Here is a 17,796-nt window from a genome sequence, read left to right as displayed (position 1 = left end):
CATCAACTCATTGAGATACATGAACTGAGTTTTGATACTGCTGATTTAATTCTTCATTAACCTCCTTCATTGTTGGCCGATATTTCGATTGGTTATTCACGCATCGAGATGCCATTGTTAAAATTATAGCTATTTGTGCTGCAATTCGATCTTCGGGAAGCGTCAAGCGATGGTCTAACATATCTTTCACCAAAGTTGATTGACTAGGCGAAGAAGATGAAAGCATAGAAACAAAACTCCCTGGATAAGTTCCCATCAACACCTCGAGTGTGACCATGCCAAAGCTATATACATCACACTTTGTAGTTACTCTCATTGTGTAAGCAAGCTCTGCAAACAACAACCAAACAATTTATTATATACAGTGGAATTTAGTTCCCTTAAAATTAACTGTTATATTGTTTTTGTCAAGTTCATTTTTAGATGAACCAAACTGACAATAAAAGCAGAAACATATGAACATACCTGGTGCTATGTAACCATGTGTACCCACAATCATGCTCCAGTTTGATGAATCTGTCTTCAGAAATTTAGCAATGCCAAAGTCGGAAACGCACGCCTTGAACTCTGAATTCAGTAGAATGTTGCTGCTCGTTATGTCTCGATGAACAATGGGCGGGGCACAATCGTGATGCATGTAGCACAAGGCACGAGCTACATCTTTGATGATGTTCACTCTCTTTTCCCAATCCAATTCAGTTGCTAATTCACTTTGAAGGATGTGCTGCAGACTTCCTTTCTCCAGGTACTCGTACACCAGAAACTTGTGCTGCGAGGAGGAGCAGAACCCATAAAGCTTGACTATATTTCGATGTCGAATTTGAGTGAGAGCACTGATTTCATTTTCGAAGCTTTTGTGGATGAAAACATTTTCATTTTCCTCTAAGTGAAGCTTCTTCACTGCAAGGATCTCACCACTTGGTAGCTTTGCCTTATAGACAGTGCCATTTGCCCCAGTACCAATACATAATCTGTCACTGAAATCTTCTGTGGCTTCAAGGATCTCCTTGTAAGCATGCTGACCATCAAAATTCATTATACTGAATACTTCATTGTGATGATTATTTACATCAGACTTCATATGCGATTCCTTCCTTCTTTTTCGATGTAATATGGTGCTAACAATCATAAGTAGGAAGAACAAGACAGCCGCAGAAGGAAGAACAGATGCAATGATAACTTTATAGTGTTGTCTCCCATCCTCTCCTGTGGTAGCAGAGGAAGCACAAGGAGGCAAACCTTTCACTACGCCACACAAATCTTTGTTTTGTAAAAACCACTGTACCGGAGCATTTCTGAAAATCATGATATCGGGAACAGGCCCTCCAAATCTATTGTATGACAAGTCGATAGTCGATAAGCTAACCATGTCGGTTAAGGAAGATGAAAGACTGCCCGCCAAGCTATTGTGTGAGAGGTTCAAATTTTGCAGCATCTTCAATTTGCTAAACTGTGATGGCATCTCCCCTGTGAGTGCGTTCTGACTGATATCAAGCTCGTCCTGAAGATTCACCAGATTGCCAATCTCTGCAGGAATTCTACCGCTGAAATTGTTGTGGTCTAGCTTCAGCAAACGGAGTTTCGAGCAATTTCCGATTTGATAAGGTATCGTTCCTGTCAAATTATTGCTTGACATATCAAGTACTTCAAGATTAGACAGCATTCCAAACTCCTGTGGTAGCTCTCCGACAAGACTATTATCACTAAAGTTCATTTTGAAGAGTAGAGTTAAGGTGCCCAAGCTCTTCGGAATCTCTCCTCGCAGTGAGTTGGAAGAAACATCCAAATCTCGCAGTTGTGCCAACTGTCCAAACTCTTCTGGTATGGCACCTGTGATTTTGTTGTTTGAGATGCTCAAGAATGTCAAGTTGTGCCATTCTCCAATTTTTGGCGACAATGCGCCAGAAAATTTGTTGAAACTCAAATCCATGTAGGAAAGATGTGGATACACTCCTAGGCATTCTGATACATTGTCCGTGAGCTGGTTGTGGTGAAGAGAGACAGTTAATAAGCTTGTGCAATCTTTCAAAGTGGCCGGAAGGGGACCCCAAAAGCTATTGTCACTGAGAGAGAGGTATTGCAGGGCTCCTCCTCGGCATAGATTTGGAGGCAATTGTTCAGTGAAGTTGTTACTTGACAACAAAAGTGCTGTGAATCCCGTGATGTTGTTGAATTCAGGAGGCAAAGGGCCAGATAATTGATTGATGAACAAGCGTAGGTCAGTAAGGTTCCTTAAGTTGCCGAGTGAAGGAGGGATTGAAGCAGAGAGGTGGTTTTGATAGAGATACAAGGTTGTGAGCTTGGTGAGGTTCCCAAAACTGGCCGGAATTTGCCCGGAGAGGTGGTTGTCGGCGAGTGACATGCTTTCTAGTTGGGTCAATTTTCCAAGGCTGGAAGGGACTGAGCCTGTTAACAGATTCTCCGCGAGATCAAGAAAGGAAAGACCAATCAGATTTCCAATCTCACGAGGGATAGAGCCTGACAAGCTATTGTTCCAGAGATAAACTACCTTCAACTTGGTTAAATTTCCCAGAGCAGAGGGAATGCTGCCTGTTAAAAGGTTGCTCGAGAGAGAAAGTTCGGTGATCTCGATGAGCTCACCGAACTCCGGCGGAATGGAGCCGGCTAATTCATTTGTGCCTAGAAACAAAGACTGCAGCTTGGTCAGATTGCCCAAGGATGGTTTGAGCGTGCCGGTTAGCTTGTTGTCCAAGATGGAGAGGAATTCAAGGTGGATCAAGTTTCCAAGTTCATGGGGGATGAATCCAGTTAAGTGATTCTGCTGAAGGCGCAAGAAGTAGAGTTTCGTCAAGTTGGATAAAGAGGAAGGTATGGAGCCGGAGAAGTTGTTGTCGGCGAGGCCGAGCACCGCGAGCTCGTGGAGTCTCCCCAAGCCTTCAGGAATTGCACCCGCCAAGTTGTTTTCGCCCAGGAGCAATTGCACGAGCTCGGTGAGGTTGACCAACGACGGAGGCAAAGGGCCGACCAATAGATTGTGTCTGAGGCTCAAGAACCGGAGCCTCCTCATGGCGCCAATCTCGCTGGGGATTTCACCGCTCAGTTGGTTGAATGCGAGGTCAAGCGACACGAGCCCGGAGAGGGCCGAAATGGCCGGAGGAAGGCTGCCGCCGAGGTGGTTGTGAGTGAGGTTGAGGTGCGCAAGCGACGATCCAAGCTGCGAGAAGTTTAGAGCGTGGAGTGAGCCGGCGAGGGACATACCAGACAAGTGTAGCTCGACGATCACCGGGCGGCGATCTCTGCCGTTGAGACGGCAGGTAACTCCGGTCCAGTTGCAGGGAGTGGAGTGCGCGAGGTTCCACGAACGGAGGAGGGGATGGTGGTGGCCGCCGAGGGTGGACTTCCACAGGAGCAGCGCCCTTGCTTGGGAACCCAGCGATGCTGCATGGAGAAGGAGAAAGAACAAGTGCAGCACGGTGACGACGAAGAGAAACCGCAATTGAGACGCCATTGCTGCAATCTATTCGATTGAAAACTTTGATTCAAAACAAGAGAAAATTGTTGAGAAATTAGTCATTTCTGTTGCTTATCTATACAAACTAACCAGGAAAGCAAGGAGCATGCGTCGGATCGACGCCATTGTTTTAGACCTTTCCACGAAGAAGTAAGCGGCATGTGGTTTGAACTTCCATGTATTTCACGGCTGCAGTTCCCACTTCCCATCAACGCAGAAAACCTGAAAACCCATGTCGGGCTCAAGTCGGGCTCTTAATGGGCTTCAAACCCATGGAGTGGATTGGGCCCAACGTCCCTTCACAAAATTGACAACTTAGTTGCCATCACAAAATTGCTATCGAGTCATCTCATTTCCTTGTTCCTCCATGACCAAGGTTGGTTCCATGGCGAAGTCGACTGGCCAAGAAGAACGCACCAAACTTCAAAGTTTACATACAAGCAGAAGAAACCATACGAGATAAGGGAATTATTATCGCAAATAGTGGAGAAGGACAGGGAAGACAGAATTCAATGGATCCATTGCATCTGTATTAATTTGCACACATGAACCATCTGTTGCCGTGCTTGTTCTTAGTCAAGCATATGATTGTGTCATCAAGCATAGGCTCATACATCAGCGATAAAGCAATTGAAACTGAAAGAGCAATTGATGGTTATCTCCAAGCATCTCCTTCAGTTGTTAGGGATGCAACATCATGAATCACTGTCTAATTATGAGAATTAGTACACTACATGTGGCCTTTTTGTCTTAGTTTTGGATCGTTGTATGCAAAGGGTTAGTGGCTCTTAAAAGCTTTTACAGGATCCTTATCAGCCTACCAGTCCGTGTTTCGATAGGTCCCAATCATATTATTCATAACTACAATTTGCAGCATGGTCATGAAAAGGAGGACTGAATTATGTGGTTTAATGTGCTAATTAATTAACATGAGTTGCTGCCAAGAATCATGTGTTGGTTTACTTTTTTTTTATCAGTCTCAGTTTTATTTAATGTGTTATTTATTTATTCAATGGAAAGGAGTAGTTTTAACTGAATCTTCTCTAGTTTCAAAACAATTTGATACCATTTAAAAAAAGCAGTTGATAGGAGATAAATATGAATTTAATTTCATAAGTAAATATTGCACATATATATAATAATTTTAGTTATAATCAAGTTGTATGAGGAAATAATTTAACTATATTTCAAGAAATAAGTACTTATTTTAATGATTGATAGTTTAAAGTTAAATCCTAAGTTTATTAATTTTCTTGGATTGTTATAGTCCATCAATTTTTTTTAAAAAAAAAATGAAAGCCCTTCTTATTTTTTGAAACAATTCAGGTGTTTTAAACAGTAGAAAGAGAAAAAAAAAAACCATTTAACTGAATGGTTCTATTTGTCAAATTAAAAAGTAAATAACTTTATTTACCAATTTATCGGTTGGCAGCCAATTCAATTCCAGATCTTTCCCAAGATCTACGAAAGCTATATTTCCTTATATTGTGGTGAATAAAGGGAAGCGTGCCCACTCATAGTACTTTAGGCTCATGAAAAATAAGAAAAATGCATAATTATGACGCTTGAAAAACAGTGACATGATCTGAAAATAGGCGTTGAGCACTGTTGGAAATTTTCAGTAGTGTAAAATCAGAAGAGCAAAAGAGAGAGGCAAAAACCTGCTTAGTGCAATCTGGCAGTGAGTTGTCTGTTCATGGATGCCCAACAGAAGATTACCAGTATTGGACACCATGACATTTCATTTCAGTCTCCTATTGAATCTATGGATTGGATCATTGATACAGACTGGAATGAGAGAATTAAGACGAAGAAGAATGTATGTGCTTTCTTTCATGGCTCCAAACTTTTCAGTATCAGAAATACAGAATAGACTAAAAAATGATGGTTTGAACAGTTTGTAAATTTTAGTGGGGCACCAGCCACAATGGAATCTTGGGAGGTATCGATTTGGTGGGCCTTAGTTAGCCATGTGGTTGGCTGCATGCTTCAATTTAGCCATGTACAGGAATTCTGAGTTCTACATCCTTTTCAGAAACGCATACATGAGCTCATGCTTCAATTTAGCTTGAGATGTAACACTGGAACTTGTGCAGCTAAAGACGACCAGCATGACATGGAAGGATCCACTGTAGCCGTCATATTTCAGTTTCAGTTTTTAATCTTACTGATTAATGAGTTCAATTCATTTGACATTGGCCAGAAGTTGAAGCAAGGACACTTATTATTATAAAAAGAAACCTGAAATTGGGATGGAAAGTGGAAACAACGTCCTCACTAACTGTTTTATCTACAGTGGATATGCACATCTAGCTGTGCTTCAAAACTTGGGCTCCATCTATCTACACGACCTTTCTGTCTCTGTGGGGAGGAAGATGCATGTGTGCCATCATATCCTCTTTGCCAGTTTTGTCTCTTCTTGCCATTGCATGCCGATGTCGTTGGCGATCCTCACTGCATCTGAAGAAGCGCCAGCGAGTCCTCTCCTCGTGAACCCAACTGCGTACACCCCACAATTGCCCTTCCATCCGTTGGGGAAAGAACTCCTTGGCATCCCATCCTTGCTGAAGAAATCACATCCCTGCACCAAAGTTTGGACCGATTACTTTAATGGATCGCCTTCCAATTCAGTGTCTACAGCTTGCAGAAAAGGTTCAGTTCAGAATAAGTACCTGAAGCCATTGTGGAACGTTGCTGCGGTATCCTGTGGCCAAGATCACGGAATCTAGGTCGAGAATTTGGCCGTCGACGAGCTCCACTTTTCCCGGCGAGAAGCTCTTGATTCCGGAGACCACCTTGATCTCGCCGGACTTTATTTTGGCTAGCGCGCCGGTGTCCAACACCGGTGTCCTCCCCTGTCTGTTCTTGAGCTCGATAGGTCCGGAGGAAGGCCGTTTCAATCCAAATTTGGCGACGTTTCCTAGCACCGCCCATGCCAACAGCAGCAGAAGTTTATCCACCACCCACAGAGGCAGCCACTTCAGCAGCAGAACGGCTAGCGCGAACGTCGATTTCCCCATCACCTCCCGCGGAAGCACGTGAACCTGAGGCCAAGATTTAATTTTGTTAGCGCAGATCGAATGGAAATTCAATATTATTTTAAAAGTTTTTATGGTGGAGGATTGGAGGAGTACTGCGCACGTACCGAGTCTCGCACCACCATGGACGGCGAGGCATTGTGGTCGCAGAGGTCAAGGGAGATCTCCATGCCGGAGTTTCCACAGCCGACGACGAGCACGCGCTTGCCACGGTACCGCTCGCCAGACTTGTAGTCGCAGACGTGGATCACGTCGCCGGCGAACTCGTCATATAACCCCTGCAGGTCGGGAACCACCTTCTCCGCGTTCTCGCCGGTGGCCACCACCAACCACCGCCCGATGTACTCCGCCACCTCGACACCGGCAACAACGGCGGTGACCCGCCACACCCCGATGGTGTCGTCGTACTTGGCGGAGCGCACCGAGTGATCGAAGCGAGGGCTGATGGCGAAGCGGGCAGCGTAGGACTCCAAGTAGTCGACGAACTGGTCCTTGGAAGGGTACTCCGGGAAGTGGTCGGGGAAGGGGAAGCCGGGGAGCTGACAGAACTGCTTGGGAAGGTGGAGCTTGAGGCGGTCGTACGAGCGACGCTGCCAGAGCGACGCAATGCAGTCGGCTCTCTCGAGGACCACAAAGGGCACCCCTCGCCGGCGCAGGCCGGAGGCCACGGCGAGGCCAGAGGGACCTGCGCCGACGATGATCGGCCCGTTCACCCACGTGCATGGCCTCGACAGGAAGTCGTCGTAATTGTTACAATTTTGGTCCATTAAGTTCGGCGCCATGGTTGATCAATTAACAAGAAACGTATATATGACAATACAGTTCTCTCTTGCCTTCTGGCCCGGTCTCTTCCTTCCTTCCTTCCTTCCTTCAACTGTCGGCAATGAAGAATGGAGATTGGAATTGATTGGGAGAAGAAGAAGGATAAAGAGTTAATGAAGGTGATAGCGAGGTGAGTGATGGGTAGACGGAATTAGGCGATGAGAGCTCGGGGTGGGGAAATGCTATAAATAGGGCTAATGAAGCTGCATTGCATAGGCCATATATGAAGGAATGAAAGGTCCTTGTCAAATCATGAGCACTGCTATATATTGTCCTTTTTTTTCTTTTAATAATTCAGTGTCCAGACTATTTCTATTGTATTATTATCATTATACTAGTTTTATTTTGGTAATAAAATATTAATTTAATACTAGAGTTGTAGTATATAATTTGCATAAATCTATTTTTAGTCAATAAGTGTTTAAATAGTGATATACATATTTGGACATCGCGTGATCACGTGGTCACTTCATGATTTAATATGCTTTAATAAAATTACGAAAAATTAATTATTTTTGAAAATTCATAATAGATTTATTATTAAAATCTATAAAGTATGGGATCACCATGCATTCTCTGGCTCGAATAAATAAATAGTTGCTTTGAGGGGTAGGTCAAATTTCAATCTAATTTTCATGATATTAGAGTTGGGTTAATACTCTCTAGTTTAACTAGTCTTAATTTTACGGACAAGTGTAATAAATAAATATTCTTTGTTTTAATATTAAAAATCTTTTTAAATGGAGGGATGTATGTGCTTTTTTAATTCAATATGGTGCTAGAACTCTAAGTCATATATAATGAAGAACTGGAACTTCATAATTTAAAGGATATCTTTATAATCATGACTAATTATTTCTGAATCAAAATATCATCTTGTGACTCGAGGAGAAACTTAAGCAACAATGCCGTCCATTTGATGCGAGCAGTTATGACAAATGAAATGTATTAATTAATTGAGAAGTCTGTGCAATCATTAGGAAACAGTAGCTTTTCTGCAGTCACTTCGACAATCATTCACTCTTTCTTGCATCTCCTTCAGTCATGATTATTGTGATTATGAGCCTCTAGCTCGTTGCATGTTCTGCGCCTCTCATTTTATTCACCACAATTAAGTTAAATCAGTCCCTTATTTTTCATACTGAATTGGCACCAGATCAATATTATCCTAAAGTAGCTCTCCTGTTTCTTTCTTTCTTATTCCATTTCATTTCAGTTTGGGAGTGACTCCTTCAGCTCTATTTCGATGTGTTACTTCACAATTAGATCAGTTTGACTTAACACTCGCAGTTTTTTCTTCTGAAAATTTATGATGTATAGCTGTGCACACTGTTGGCTGCCAACAGTTTACGCTTAATGCATTGGACTTAGAGCAAGAGGTCGACGGAAGAAATTGCACCACATGAGCAGACATACGTCTACTTTGAGCTGAAACAGGATTATTGATTGGTTAACAACCACGAGTGACTGTTGAAGATAAAGAAGGAGTTGCCAAAAAATTATGGAAGAGAAAAATGTCACTCCCGTTGGCACTGTTTTGACTTTTGACTTGGCAAAAAGTATTAAGCCGGAGGAGGGTCTGTCTCAGCACCAGATCAGCAGGCTGTGAAAGCAGAGCCCTCTGTTCTTGGTTTTTAGCAGAATCTCTCTCTCTCCCACCTGAAATGTTTTGACTTGGGTTCAAATGACGGAAAGGAAATGATTGAGAAAGCGGGTCATTTTCCCGGAAACAACAGCTCATGTGCACGCCTTGATACAGAGGAGAGGAATGTCTTTGGATGTAGCACAGCTCCGAGCCTGCAAAGAGAATGTGACACCAGTGCGGACAACGCTGCCACTCTATTCAAGGCTGAACGGACGAAGGCTGCGCCGAACTAGATCAAATGAAGTCATCAAGGATGTCATGCAGAATGGGATAACACTGCTCACTGCAAAGAAAATAACCAGAAAATCAAAATCATCTGCTAAAATAATATAATTATCCTTAAATATATTATTTAATATTATTATATATATTAAATTCAAAATCGAGATAATTAAAGAGTTAATGATTTCATAGCTACATGAATATTATTAAATAGAATAAATTTGAATTGTAATAATTATAATTTATAATTGTTACAATATAAATATTATTGAATAGAATAAGTCTGAATATTAGATGAATAAATAGATTTATCTTATTCATATAATTAGTCAATGGATTCAAGACATCCTTCTAATAAAAATAAAAATAAAAAATAAAAAATAAAAAAAGGAATGCAATTTCAATAAGAAAGAGTGGCCTTCTCATTATGAGCACGATTAAGAAAAACATGAGCACGATTCATACGCTACATTATGATTTTATCAAGAAATTAAAGTTGTCAAAATGATCGATCCGTTGTGCAAATTGGGACAATTGCGGTGGGGCACAGAGGAAGGGCAGAGTGTGCGTGTGGTGTGGGCTCGTGGCCCCCACATCCTCACTGACAACTGGCGATGCCCATAACCACACTGTTATTCTCCTCGCCCACAGCAACATCCTCTTCAACTCGTATATATATATTCTACACTCCAAAAGTATCTTTGTTGTACATGTCTTCTACATTTTCCTAGAGCTCAAAAAAGAATATTTATTTATATGTATTTCCTTGAGGTTTACACACACACACACACACACACACAAAAGATAATGATTTCTAAGTATTATTTTGAGAATTTCAAGAGATAAGATTCATGTTTTATACATTAAAGAAAGAAAAAAAAAAAAAGGCATGTTAGCATAAATTCGAAATGGTTCTGAAAATTCAGGTATCAATAGGAAAGAAGTAGAATTATTTTGAGTTTTGTTAATGAATTGAAAAAGGAATTCAGATAAAATCAAAGAGAATGATGTCGATCAGATCTTGTATTGTTTGAATATGCAGCTGGTCCTTTGCAGTACAACACATGAAGGTGGATCATACTTCATAATGGAAGTCACTGTTACGCTTAACATGGCTCTTCTAATTTTGTGCAGGCTATGTGGTAATAGGGACATGTGCACACATGAAAACCTAAGTTAGAATTTTTCTTTATTTAATTTGATATTGATATTAAAGTGGAATTTAGAGTCGATCTTAAATTGTTGAGATTTAGACTTACACTGCTTTAGCTTTGATGACGACTACAGTCATGATCGCAACGAGGATGATGAACAAGTGTCAGAGGTACGATATTTATAGTCACTTAGTAGCTTTGATGCTAAATGGAGATTAATGCAGTGTTTATCATATCAAACAAACTGTGAGAAATGGGCTATTATTTTCAAACTTGAAGAAGGGATATGTTGGAAGTTGGAACTAAATGATGTTACTTGTAAATTAATAACAAGATGTGTGCATATCAAAAATAACTAAATATTCACCAAATCTGAAGAAGGAAAGGTTTCACCCTACTTCTTCACACTTAAACATTCAAGTATTTTTGGACATTGATTATCAGAAACAACAATTTCCTTTAGTTAAGTAATTAGCCTTGACTATAATCCCATATGATTTAGATGCTAAACCTAGCTTCATGATTTAATTTATCGATGCACATTATTCCTTTACACTTGTGTAATTTCATGTTGGCCATATAAATCTTCCTTCAAGTGGTACCTTTCTTGATATATAGCTGATAAATCATCTCTTTTGAAATGCCATTGCTATTAGTTTCTATTGATTCCTTTGTTTCTTTTTCATGTTGCATGTTCAAACTGCCGTACAGAAACTGGTTCTTGCAGAAGACTGGGCATGAAGGTTTTATGATCTTTTTTCTACTTTGCATATTAGTATGATATTTTTCATACAATTAGAGTCCCTCTTGTTGCAGGTTTCAACAATCTGTTGAAGGCTCATGAAGATATATAAATCGGCCTATGCAATGTGCATATTTTCTCTTTCACTTAGGCCAAGTTTGGAACCCATTACATTTGTTGGAAAGACTCAGGTAACGTGTTCTTTCCTACTGATCGGCATCATTTATCCTGTCTTCTGTTTCTAGTTTGTTACTTCTATTTCTTAGCGTACAGGAATTAGTCACTAAAGGGTGGTGGGAGTAAGTATGAGGAAAGTAAGAACTAGTGGATACTAGAGAAGAATCATCACTGATTAATTTAGACATTCACAAAGTGAAAGCAGGAACCAGTTGTACTTCATTCATAGTCAATGCACAGATGGTGCAATTTAGCAACTCTCTTGTCCTCTGTCTGTTGATGAAAAAGATGCAACTGTTTGATTCTTGTAAGCTCGTTGAAGTTTTTCACATGTTGTGAGGGCTAGCAAAGTTTCAGTGCCCAATTGCCATGAAGTGGCTCACACTAATTGCAAGCACGCAAACCGGCAAAAACTAGGGGCCATGATCAATCAAGTTTTTTTTCTTCTGGAAAATCAATGGTCTTTTCAGGCTTTTTCTCAACGGAGAAAATCAGTAACAAAAATGTTTTCTTTCCTTGAACATTAGAGAAACAATTTCTAGCACTGACACACTGCCAGAGATTCAGTTAACATTATGTAAAACATTCTAAATTAGTTGCGTTGGGAATAATATGATGAGCCTTTGCAGCAATGTAAAAAATTATATTGATACTGCTAATGCTGTAGAATATGAACTGCAGTCTGTAAGTTCAAAACTCTGTAGAAAAGAGTAATATTGGTTGATCATTTTAACTCCCTTTCAACCAAATAAAAAGAGAAAACAAATATAAAAAGCTTTGATGACTCACCTGACAACAGCTTCAGGTTCTAAACAAGTTTGTTCATTTTTGTCCAATCGCCTGGCAATGCAAATGCCGAAGGCAAAATTTGATCTTTACACCTTTACAAACTTAGTCATCGTTGGTGCAATATTACTCGAAATCTATGCAACAAATACCTTTTAACGACATGGCATCCATTCATAATCCATCAGTCCGCATGGGAGAAACAGATTTCCTGCACAGGAAAAAGCTCATGAGTCCAATCAAAAAAAGGGTCAAACAGACACCTCAATTAGTGGAAAGTAGCGGCTTGAGAGCCTCGAATTACCTTCATTTTGTTGTCATAATTCCATCAACCAAAGCCAAAAGCGTGAAGAAATGGTCAGCCGCCGCTTTGTGGGACGTTGAGGATAAGTTTATACCTTTAGCGAAAAGATTAAAGAAGATGAGGATTTTTGAATTGGAGAAAAGGAGAGGTAGGAGGGAGGTTCTCTTTTTCTTGTTTGAAACATCCTTCGGAGGAAGTAATTCCAATGTTTTTTTTTTCTAAGGAAAAGAAAATTGTAAAATAGGGATCTCTTCGCGACTATGCAATCCAAATTTTGAAGTCATTGGAAAGCAACCGAAATGCTGATCTACAATGCATACACACATGCTTCGTAGATCAAGTTGCATAGAACTGTCTAAGTTGCCTAGATGAACACTGATTAAGTTCTTAATTGATACTTTATGAAATGGATGAACTACTTCATTTTTGTTGTATGAATTGGAGATGAGAACATGCCAAAAATGTTGAACCAATGCATAATGTAGATTGAATAAAGACTGTTTTTATGATTGAATCTTTATTTATTTAATATGTTGATAAAATTTTTATTGATGAATATGATTTGTTAACAAATGTTATTTATGAATATTATTTACAAATATTAATAAGTTGAACTCATGTATTTAAATTTATTTATTTAGTTTAATGAGTTGAACATGTATGTGTTCAAACTTGTTCGTTTGATTTAACGAACTGTTTGAATTTATTTATATAATTGATCTTGTATATATTGAATGATCATAAATCAAATTCTTAATAAATCAAACACTCAAACCATATTCATAAATGTTCGATTTATTTATATCTTTACATTTAACTCAATGAATCATGTTTAAATTCTTCACATGTTCTTCCACAAAGTAACTCTCAGATTTTTGTCGAATTATTTCACAGTTCATAGACTGCAATCCATAACACTCAAAAGGATTTTCTCCAAAATCTTGTCTCGCTTCCAACAAAATCATGAATCACAAAAAAACACATAAAAATAAAACAGTGTTAAAAAGTTCACTTTTTTATGGCCAACTTGTCTTCTCCACTTCCTTTCCAGAATCTTTTATCTTCCTAAAACAAAACAAAGTTCCTGATCTCAGGATTAGAAAAAAAGACAAAAAGAGGCATTGCTCCATTTGAGAAGCAAGGAATGGGAAGGAGAGGTGGAGAAGAGGATGAATTTTGATTCCCTCTCCGCCAGTTCTTGCTTTCCTCTTCCTCCCTTCCATCTTCACTCTGTTCTCTCCTATCAATGTCACCATCTTTGTCATCCTTTTCCAAGAACCCTAATAGCAATAGTGTACTTCGTCATCTAATTTATATATATATTTTTCCTCCTCTTCTTTATTTTTATTATAAATAGCTATCTCATTCGTATTTTCCTCACAATTCAACTCTTTGAGCTTTCTCCGTCTACTGCAAAATTTAGCAGGAATGCTTCGCCGCCGCCACCTTCTTCTCTTCCTCTTCTTTCCTCTCCTTGGCGCATCGCCAGTCCCTAATGCTTCTCTCCTTCTCCTTCCCCACGTCCACTCCGACCCAGACTCCGTCGCCTGCGAAGTCCAGAGGTAATTGTGCAGTCTCCCCTGATTTGAGTTCTCGGTGACATTGTTTCAAGCAGGCGATGTGCAGTCTCCTCTGCTTCAATTCCCCTGAGCCGAGTTCTTAGTGGCATTGTTTCAGGCAGGTGGAGTCCTCCCGGCGGCTCGCTCTCTTGGAGGCAAACGAAAAGGAGCAGCAATGCCTGACGGGCAACCCCATCGACGACTGCTGGCGGTGCTGCGGCACGGACTGGCAGGAGGACCGGCAGCGGCTGGCGGACTGCGGAATTGGCTTCGGTCGCGCAGCCATGGGCGGTAAAGGTGGCCCTTTTTACGTCGTCAGCGACCCGTCGGACCCCAACCCAGTGAACCCGCCGCCCGGCACGCTCCGCTACGGTGTCATCCAGGAGGGGCCCCTTTGGATCACCTTCGCCGGCGACATGAACATTCGATTGAATGAAGAGCTAATTGTCAACAGCTTCAAGACCATCGATGGCCGCGGCGCCGTCGTGCACATAACCGGCGGCGGCTGCATCACCCTCCAGCATGTCTCCAACATAATCATCCACAACGTGCACATCCACCATTGCGTCCCCGCCGGCGAGGCCAACGTTAGGTCGTCGCCCACGCACTACGGCTGGCGCACGCGCTCCGACGGCGACGGCATCTCCATATACAACGGGAGGCAGATCTGGATCGATCACTGTGCTCTGTCCTACTGCACCGACGGCCTCATCGACGCCATCATGGGCTCCACCGCGATCACCATCTCCAACAGCTACTTCTCTCATCATAACGAGGTGATGCTGCTAGGCCACACCGACGACTACCTCCCCGACTCGGGGATGCAAGTCACCATCGCCTTCAATCGCTTCGGCGAGCAGGTGGTGCAGCGAATGCCCCGCTGCCGCCGCGGCTACTTCCACGTCGTCAACAACGACTACACGACCTGGGAGATGTACGCCATCGGCGGAAGCGCCAACCCCACCATCAACAGCCAGGGCAACCGCTACGTCGCCCCCTCAAACCCTAACGCCAAAGAGGCAAACTCAAATCATCCCCAAAATCCTTTTTTTCCCCTTCTCTCTAGCCGATTACTGATGTCAACGACGGCGACGGCAGGTGACGAAGCGGGTGGACACGGCGGAGAGCGAATGGAGCGGGTGGAATTGGAGGACGGAGGGGGACGTGCTGGTGAACGGGGCATTCTTCGTGCCCTCCGGAGAAGGCCTCGACGCGATGTACGCCAAGGCGGAGAGCGTCGACCCGAAGTCCGCGACGCTCATCGACCAGCTCACCATGGGCGCCGGCGTCCTCGGCGGCGGGCCAAGGTAATCGCCGCGCCTCTTTCTCTCCCTCCCACTTCTCAAAGATTTATCCACGAACGCTTCGGTTTAACCGAACCCGGTCCAATGAATCCGGTCGAAGGAAAAGGCCCCCACTCTGCAGTTACTTGCTTCGATTCTATCAAGCCTTTCCCTTTTGTCTCATCCATCCTGGTGGGGCCCTTCCTCAGTGGGCCCTTCCTCGCGAAGGCAACAGCGCAGCTGTTTCTTCAGACACAGAGCAGCTTTCACATCGACGAGGAACCGTCTGAATTCTACGTTGGGGCCTTAAAGCCAGTCAGTTAGTCATCGCCTGGATCCGTGAACATGCAAATGTTGTGCTTTTCTCGTGCCAAGCTCGCAGCCTTTTCCCTGACCTCGACCCACTACTACTACTCTTCTTCCCCATCGACATTTCTCTGCACTCTCTTCTTTCATGAGAAATGGGAGAAGGTATACCAATACGCATGGCTTCCATTCTTTGAGTGGTCTTATGACCTTAAAAGATGACCCTGCTGCTCTGTCTCGTCGCTATTCATAAGTTATGGGAATGGACAAATAATTGTTTCTTGGAGGCACGTCTCTATCTATTCTCTATTCTCCATTCTCTATTCTCTATTCTGATGAGAGTGTGGAGCTGGTTACCAGGCGAAGCCGACAGGATTTTGAGTCTATAATGCTATCTCAAGTTGCAAGTTTTCTTGTTTGTTTCCTGGTTTAAAGCGTATCCTGTGCTCATTTTAGTTCTGCAATAACTTGACATAACTGTCAATTCCTGTGCTGTTATATTTATGCGTTGAAGTTAATTTCGTTTTGTGTTTTATCTGTATGTGTTAAACGTATCTTGAATGGAGCAGGGACAACGGAGATGGCACCGGGAATTCAGTCAACTACGGTGGGTCGGCCACGTCGGCAGACGGTGGCTATAGCGGTGGAGCAGGGTATGACTACCTGGGGATGGTGTTTGCCGGTAACACGCCGCCGTCGTTGAGGCCAAACCTATTCCTCTGCGTTGCTCTACTTTCTACCTCTCTAGTTCTCTCCCTCTTCTCTTTACAGTCTTTGCATCCTTTGTAGACTCATACTTTGCAGTTAAATAGACTGAAAAAAAAAAATCAAAAATATTGGCCATTTTGATGATCTGAATACAAACTCGATATCAATCTTTAGAAAAGCAAAATCTATAGCTCGAGCTCAAGAAAGTTAGGTGAGCTCGAGCTTTCAAACTTTTTGTCGTTTTTATTTTGTTGTTTCTATGAAAACGATAAGAGTGAAGTGTCCATTCAGTATGCGTTAAGGAGATGATCAATAATCCAATGAAACTATATAGCATTCAAGAGGCTTTTAGAGTATTAATTCTACCAATTTTTACAAGGAAAACAGCATCCTAATCAACTTGAAAGGGACTAATTAGCTACCATCTATATATGCTCTGAAATGATTGCGTTAGTTGTTCGATATTTTATCTGATAAATGAAAAAAAAACCAAAAATTAGTTGATGTGTCTCATTCTAGCACGTAGCATCACTAATAAACAACTCCACATGGAGAATGATGTGTGATATCATATCCACTCACATCCACTCACTAGTAGAGAGATTAATTTCCACCGATCTTGGCTTTCCATATAGGCATATAGTATGATTTGAGTCTAATTTGCCTCCGGGGCATGATTGAGTTTGTTACTACGGGACAGACTTGTTGAAGTGGACAAGGGTCAAATCTCGATGAAGTCGAGATAATGTCTTCCCTTGTAATGGCCAACTTCAGTTTTTCGATTTACTTCCTCATTTAGATATAATGATGATATATTAGTGTATTTTAACATTTGATACAGTATTAGTGTATCTAGAGATTTGTATTTATGTTATTGTATTCAGATTATATTGAAGTGTATTCAGATATTTAGACTTGTGATTTGGTATTTGTATATTATTGTGCAGTGTATTCAGATATTCAGATTATATTGAAGTGTATTTTGGCTTGTGTGTTTGTATATTATTGTGATTTGTAATTTACTGTATCATTTTATTTAAATGTAAATAGGGAATTAAAAAAATAAAAAAATATTTTTTTTAAAAAAAAATTATTAGCGACGGAATTTTTAAATTTCGTCTCTAATCAGCGACAGATTTATATTTATCCGTCGCTAAGCTTGTTTATTTTTTTTATTTTTTTAAAAAACTAGCGATGGAATATTAAACTTCCGTTGCTAAATAGCGACGGAATTTTAATATCCGTCGCTATATTTAGCGACGGATATTAAAATTCCGTCGCAAATCTTAGCGACGGAATGGAAATTCCGTCTCTAAATTATAGCGACAGATATTAAAATCCGTCGCTAAATATAGCGTCATTCTGTCGCTAATTAAGCTGATGTCACCGACCAAAAAAAATACGATGGTTATATTCCGTCGCAAAGCGGTCACTAATTAACCGTTAGCGACCGATTAGCGACGGAATAGGCCGTCACTAATCGATAATTTTTTTGTGGTGTCACAAATAATCGTGAGGTCGTTGGGATGGATTCCACCTTTTGAAAGTCTATTTTTTTTTATTAAATAGATATAAAAT

General features: G+C 41.3%; 3 protein-coding genes across 3 annotated transcripts; 1 reads left to right on the top strand and 2 right to left on the bottom strand.

Moving 5' to 3' along the window:
• Window positions 1-3: 3 nt before the first annotated feature.
• Window positions 4-3,572, bottom strand: LOC141837896 (uncharacterized). The gene is made up of 3 exons (XM_074725267.1): window positions 3,563-3,572; window positions 466-3,478; window positions 4-330 (listed from the first exon to the last, which is right to left on the bottom strand). Exons 2-3 carry the CDS (start codon window positions 3,467-3,469, stop codon window positions 8-10), a joined length of 3,327 nt encoding a protein of 1,108 aa, XP_074581368.1. The 5' UTR covers window positions 3,470-3,478; window positions 3,563-3,572; the 3' UTR covers window positions 4-7.
• Window positions 3,573-5,693: 2,121 nt separating this feature from the next.
• On the bottom strand, window positions 5,694-7,292 carry LOC141837899 (putative indole-3-pyruvate monooxygenase YUCCA9). Its single transcript, XM_074725268.1, has 3 exons — window positions 6,618-7,292; window positions 6,145-6,516; window positions 5,694-6,053 (listed from the first exon to the last, which is right to left on the bottom strand). The coding sequence occupies exons 1-3, from the start codon at window positions 7,290-7,292 to the stop codon at window positions 5,862-5,864; spliced, it is 1,239 nt and encodes a 412-aa protein (XP_074581369.1). The 3' UTR covers window positions 5,694-5,861.
• A 6,436-nt stretch (window positions 7,293-13,728) lies between these two features.
• LOC141838872 (putative pectate lyase 18) lies at window positions 13,729-16,346 on the top strand. The gene is made up of 4 exons (XM_074726475.1): window positions 13,729-13,924; window positions 14,040-14,940; window positions 15,020-15,228; window positions 16,080-16,346. Exons 1-4 carry the CDS (start codon window positions 13,791-13,793, stop codon window positions 16,297-16,299), a joined length of 1,464 nt encoding a protein of 487 aa, XP_074582576.1. The 5' UTR covers window positions 13,729-13,790; the 3' UTR covers window positions 16,300-16,346.
• The last annotated feature ends 1,450 nt before the right edge of the window (window positions 16,347-17,796 follow it).

Source organism: Curcuma longa, chromosome 11 (assembly GCF_044706935.1).
Source record: "Curcuma longa cultivar G26 ecotype Majalengka, Jawa Barat chromosome 11, ITB_CL_G26_1.1, whole genome shotgun sequence".
Classification (NCBI taxonomy): domain Eukaryota; kingdom Viridiplantae; phylum Streptophyta; class Magnoliopsida; order Zingiberales; family Zingiberaceae; genus Curcuma; species Curcuma longa.
This window is presented reverse-complemented; position numbering and strand designations above follow the sequence as displayed.

Bases quoted from the DNA above. Each gene is read 5' to 3' on its own strand.
- LOC141837896 (XM_074725267.1), bottom strand. From the start codon at position 3,469: ATGGCGTCTCAATTGCGGTTTCTCTTCGTCGTCACCGTGCTGCACTTG. The intron at 331-465 runs GTATGTTCATAT...TGTTGTTTGCAG, and splicing joins ACATGGTTACATAGCACCAG to AGCTTGCTTACACAATGAGA.
- LOC141837899 (XM_074725268.1), bottom strand. From the start codon at position 7,292: ATGGCGCCGAACTTAATGGACCAAAATTGTAACAATTACGACGACTTC. The intron at 6,517-6,617 runs GTACGTGCGCAG...TCTTGGCCTCAG, and splicing joins CCATGGTGGTGCGAGACTCG to GTTCACGTGCTTCCGCGGGA. The intron at 6,054-6,144 runs GTACTTATTCTG...ACTTTGGTGCAG, and splicing joins ACGTTCCACAATGGCTTCAG to GGATGTGATTTCTTCAGCAA.
- LOC141838872 (XM_074726475.1), top strand. From the start codon at position 13,791: ATGCTTCGCCGCCGCCACCTTCTTCTCTTCCTCTTCTTTCCTCTCCTT. The intron at 14,941-15,019 runs GCAAACTCAAAT...CGGCGACGGCAG, and splicing joins CAAACCCTAACGCCAAAGAG to GTGACGAAGCGGGTGGACAC. The intron at 15,229-16,079 runs GTAATCGCCGCG...TGAATGGAGCAG, and splicing joins GTCCTCGGCGGCGGGCCAAG to GGACAACGGAGATGGCACCG.